General features: G+C 36.4%; 1 protein-coding gene across 2 annotated transcripts in view; it reads right to left on the reverse strand.

The window, feature by feature from the left end:
- The window catches only part of NT5C2 (5'-nucleotidase, cytosolic II), a 120,258-nt gene that overhangs the window by 47,346 nt on the left and 67,114 nt on the right, over positions 1–5,798 (reverse strand). For both annotated transcript variants that reach the window (XM_006831305.1, XM_006831306.1), the window contains one exon: positions 4,505–4,578. In XM_006831305.1, the coding sequence (XP_006831368.1) occupies positions 4,505–4,578 (74 nt within the window). The remainder of the gene's footprint in view (positions 1–4,504; positions 4,579–5,798) is intronic.

A 5,798-nucleotide genomic window follows, 5' to 3' on the forward strand; every position in this document is an offset into this window, starting at 1 on the left:
AAAGAAAGAAAGAAAAGAAAAACCAAGATGATTTCCCAAACGAACAAAATTTGAAATAATGCATTTTCACAACCCTATGCTAAGAGTGGTTCTATATTTCTAAAGGGGAGACCTAGTGTGGCACTGCAGGATAATGCACTGGACCACAAAGTCACTTTGAACTGCAGGTCAGCAGTTTAAACCCACCAGCTGCTCCCTGGAAACCCTACACAGGGTTGCTATAGGTTAGAACCTACTCGACAGCACATAATAACAACATACTTATAAAGGGCATTAAACAAATGTTAACAAACCCTTCTATCCTTCCCAAAGATATGCTGCTCTTCCTTCCCTTGGGGTTATAAATTCTTTAAATGCAAGAATCCTATTTGCATAATTTTATGTTAACTCCACAGAAATAACCATATATTTAAGTTTGTCAGGCAACAGCAAAAGTTAATTATTTCTTTCCACCTAAAAGTTTATTTCAGAAAATCCCTGTTTTATTTATTTTTAATTGTTGTTAGGGTGAAAGTTTACAGATCAAGTTGGTTTTCCACTCAACAATATTTACACATTTTGTTTTGTGACAAGATTGAATCCCTTCAATGGAACAGCATTCTTCTTACTTCCAACCTGGGTTCCCCATTTCCATTTGTCTGTATTTTCCTGCCCCGTCCTGCCTTCTGTGCTTTGTTTTGGGTAAATACCCTTTAGGTCTTGTATGGTTGATTGTACTGCGGGGTACATTCTTCCCTGCTGTTATTATCACTTTATCCCCCTAGTGATCTCACTGCCATGAGTCGATTCTAACTTTTAACATGCCTGTAAGACAGAGTAGAACTGCTCCATAAGTTTTCAAGACTGTAAATCTTTATGGGCAAGATGATCATCTTTTCCCTGCAGAGCAGCTGGTGGTTTTGAATTGCCAAACTTGTGACTAGCATCCCACTGCTTAACCCAATGCACTACTAAGAATCATTATTAATGCTATAGGCCCATTTATTGTTTGGCTGAAAGCCGCTCCCCAGGGGTGAGTTCAATTCAAGGCTAAGGTGTCTAAGGGCTACAGTCTCTGGATCCATATGGCTTTTCTTCTTAAGGTTTTATTATAAATTGAGTGATAGCTTACATGGGAGAACATCATTTTTACACTAATCATTTCATTGCAATGATTACAATCTCATCTGTGCATCATCATACAACAGTATTTTATTCCCCTGGGGTGTTTTTTTTTTTGGGGGGGGCGGGGGAGGTGACAAAAACACTCAGAAATATATAATCATTTAAACAGCCAAAGGGCACATTCTGCAAGCCTGCTTCCTGGCCGCCGGCACGCAGCCTTTCTCTTTCCATGAGTCTAGAGTCCTCAGCTGCTCTCTCTCTCCATGTCATCTGACTCCATCTCTGGTGTCACTGCTTCTTGGATAGGGTCCCACATTCCGCTTGTGCTCTTCTCTCTTGATGGTACTAAGGTCCTCTCTTCCTGAACTCTAACTACTCCCCCTCTTTTTGTTACAAAACTTATACCTTTATAGTTGTGACAGTCGCAATTAGTCATAACAATTACTCACTACTAAATCCTAATAATCGTATCCCCATCTCCATTCATAAGACCCGTCTAAACACGATGAAAATCCCTATTTTCTTTTTTTTTTTAAATCTATCAGAAGCACATCAGATGTGTTTGTCAAAAAGGAATTATTTTATTATTTAAATAAAGATATTTTCTCTGAAATCTATTTCTTTCAGCTCAATCTTACCAAGAAATAACCCTCCAATACCTTATTTCCATGGGAATATAACTCTGCTGCCAAAATACCATTAAAAGCTGTCTAGGAAAGAACTTTTATTTTTAATTATCATTTACAATACTTAAAAGACAAAAGGATGTTTAATTAGCCCACTGATATCTGCCTAGCATTTCAGGCTGTTCTACAACAGACACGTGTGAAGTTGATGTTTTTCTCCTTAATCCTTAGATTTCCTCTTAGAGACAAAATTCAGTTATCAATACTCTGGTATCTATTACCAGTAAGATGAAGATAACTCCTTTTACTATAGTCATTTTTATAAATTAATTCACATTTAACCCTTACAGCAACAGTTTATTCCTCTTCTTCCCCTTTGTTGTTGTTAAGTGCCATTGAGTCCTTTCCAACTCAGAGCTACCCTGCATAGGGTTTCTAAGGAGTGGCTGGTAAAGTTTGAACCACTGACTTTGCAATTCTAATCAATTTTGCAGTCCAGTGCATCAGCCTGCAACGCCGCACCAGGACTCTTCTTCTCTCCCTAACCACCTTTAATTTCAAATTATATTTGAGAATACCACTGAAATAAAAAGCTGGTTCTTTGAAAAGCAATCATTGTAACTTGCTGGATTTGATGAAGGTAAAAATTATATACAAATTACTAAAATCAGGAATAAAAAGGGAGGTATCACCACAGACCCTACAGACATCAAAAGGGCAATAAGGGAACATTATGAGTAACTTTATGCCAAGCAATTCAATGATTTAGATTAAATATACACAAATTATCAAAACAAGAAAAAAAATTAATAACTATCATTTTTAAAAGTTGACAGTATGGTTAGAAACCTTCTCACAAAGCTAGCTCCTGTTCTAGATGCTTCACTGATAAATTCTATCAAACGTTTAAGAAAAAAATATCAATCCTACATAAATTTTCAAGAAAGAGAAGGAAATGGCTCACAACTTATTTTATAAGGCCAACATTACCCTGATATAAAAATTACACAGACATTACAAGAAAATAAAACTATATAGACCTTATAAACATAATGCAAAAATCCTAAACAAAAGATCAGTAAACTGAATATACCAATATATAAAGTACAACATCCAACCAGGTGGGTTTAATCCTGTGAATGCCATGTTGCACTGAAATTCTGAAAGCAATCACTGTAATTCACCATTTTAGCAGATCAGCAAGAAAAACCATATGATCATCTCAACAGAGCCAGAAGAACATTTAATAAGATATAGTACTCAATTCACTAAATTTAACTCTAAGTAACTTTTGACTATTTAAATAAAGAAACAACCAACCAAATATTATATTTTAAGTACTAAAACTTTTCACTAGAAAGAAATACCAGTTACATGACTCATGGTGGCCCCATGTTGTGTCAGAGTGAAATTGTGCTCCACAGTGTTTTAGATGACTGATGTTCTGGAAATAGATCATCAAGTGTTTATTCTGAGGCCTTATTTCTGAGCCTTTCTGTTAGCATTTGAGAGGTCAGTATTTGAGTTCTTTACCTGTTTGTACCACCCAGGGCTTCCTCACCAGAAATATGTGTCATGAAACATGAGACAAGACTAACATAAGTAGGGTGTTTTTTTTAAAAGCTTTTGAGTATTGAGAATAAACATTACTGTAATAAGAGTAAGTTCTTAGAAAGGGAGTGTATTCTTCCTCAAAACCTTGTCTTCTCTCTGCTCCTAAACATGTTGATAATCTTCCTCTATGAGAATTCATACGCCGAGTACTGCTTTAGTTTACTGGCTGTCTCTATTGGCTTGTAAATTACTTAAAAGCAAGGGTGGAGTACCCGTGTAGCTCTGTGGGATAATGTACTAGACCACAAGGTCGGTGGTTCAAATTCACAGGCCGCTCCTTGGTAACACCATACAGAATCCCTATCAGTTGGAACTGACTCAAAGGCACTTAACAACAACAGCAATTACCTATCCTGTAGCATAACGCCTGAATTTATAAACATTTTAAGGTTTTTATGTACTTAGAAAAAAAGTTCAGAGATTTCTGAAAAATTCTTTCGAGTATCAACAGTAGTAAAAGTGCACATTCACACACTAACACAACTCAACCCTTCATACTGACTGCTTCTTAAGGTGAATGGCATTTTTACCAGACTGAAAATATTTTAAACCTTAATCAATTCTGAAAAGATGATATAGCTGACTAATACTCTTATCAATTGTGTTCTAGAGACAAAGAGGAAAAAAGCACAGTGCTGATGTTTAAAGGATATTTTGTTAATGAATAAAGCTAATGTTCTGGTCTTTGAAAATACTTTCACATACTATATGTGCATTCATTTCACTGAAAAATGAATACACTTTCCATTTGTATTATGAATAACAGATTAAAAGATTTAACTAATAAAGCTTGACTGTGGCAGAGTGAGATATACAATGCCATCCCTGAAAAATAATAACTTAATACAGTAAAAGCCAAAAATGCCCAAATAAATGTACACATCAATGTTTAATTTATTCATATCACTGTTACCAATGTTTCTAAAATGAAACAAAAAACTTTAGCACTTGTTCTAGCTATCTGTACAAACGCATGAGCTAAATTTCAAGACTATCTGGTGATTTAAATATTTACAATACTCAATGGAAGCAGCTTCAAAATAAGAGCTTCTGGCAGTAAACATGATTAAATCAACACGCACTTCCTGACTTGCCCACGGTGGACCCACTGCGCTATATCCAAAGGAGCAGTTACTAAGCAATCAGAAAATGTCACTCACCCGCAAGTGTGTAATCCATATCAAAACCAAAGCACTTTATTTTTTCCATGGCTAAGCTTCGGTTCACAAACACCCTGTTGAAAGGAGTAAAAAAATGAAACATAAGTTAACACTGAAATAAACACCACCAAAATAATATAAACTGTAAAGAAGCTATTTGGCTATTTTTCTAGATATTCTTATTTGAGTAGCAATATTAAGATCCACGAAAAAATTACTCATATCCTTCTTAAATCAGAAGTAAAATCAGATATTATAATGAGAATATGTGAATTTGTGTCTTGTTTGCTGGCATTAGCACTACCACCACATACAGAAGATTTCAGGGAGTAGGATCTCCTTTTCATAGCCTGGTTTCATACAATAAGCTTATTTGTGGGATTTATTCTTTCCTACTCAATCATTTATAATGCATTCAATAAACAAAATTTCACTAAAAGCCAATCATATGCCAGATCTAAACACATAATATAGTCATACAACAAATATTTACTGAGTATACATACTATACCGTAGGCCAGATACTACTGAGAGATGGCAGTGAACAAAAGAGTACCTGCCCTCACAGAACTTATATTATACCTTAATATCTTTCCTTGAGGAAGTCACCTAGAAAAGAGACTTAACAGCAAGTAATTACAGCAATTCAAATAATGAGGAGAAAGCAATCAGTTGGTTAGAGCTGTCAGGATGAGATGTTTGAGCAAAATCTCAAACAATCAGTAGAATTTTTCCAGTCAGACAAAGAAAGGCAAATTTTTCCAGTCAGACAAAGAAAAGCAACCTTTCAGAAGAACTAAACATGGTCATGGCTTAAGGGAACTACAAATAATGCCCTCCATTCACCAGTCAGTTTGTTGTACTATGGTGGCTTGGGTGTTCCTCTTATTCTGGAAGCTATGCCACCAGTATTTTAAATACCAGCAGGGTCACCCATGGTACACAGGTTTCAGCTGAGCTTCCAGATGAATACAGACTTGTTGTTGTTGTTGTGAGGTGCCACTGAGTCGGTACCAACTCATAGCGACCTTATTCACAGCAGAACGAAACACTGCCCGATCCTGGGCCAACCTTACTACTGTTGCCACACTTGAGTCCATCGATGCTGCCACTTGGCCAAACCATCTTGCTGGGGGTCTTCCACTTTTTCTCTGTCCCTCCACCATACCACACATGATATCCTTCTCCAGCGACTGATCCCTCCTGACAATATGTCCAAAGTATGAGAGACGAAGTTTGGCCATCTTGGCCTCCAAGGAGCACTCTGGCTGCACTTCTTCCAAAACAGATCTAT

This window comes from Chrysochloris asiatica, unplaced genomic scaffold, assembly GCF_000296735.1.
Source record: "Chrysochloris asiatica unplaced genomic scaffold, ChrAsi1.0 scaffold00003, whole genome shotgun sequence".
NCBI lineage: Eukaryota > Metazoa > Chordata > Mammalia > Afrosoricida > Chrysochloridae > Chrysochloris > Chrysochloris asiatica.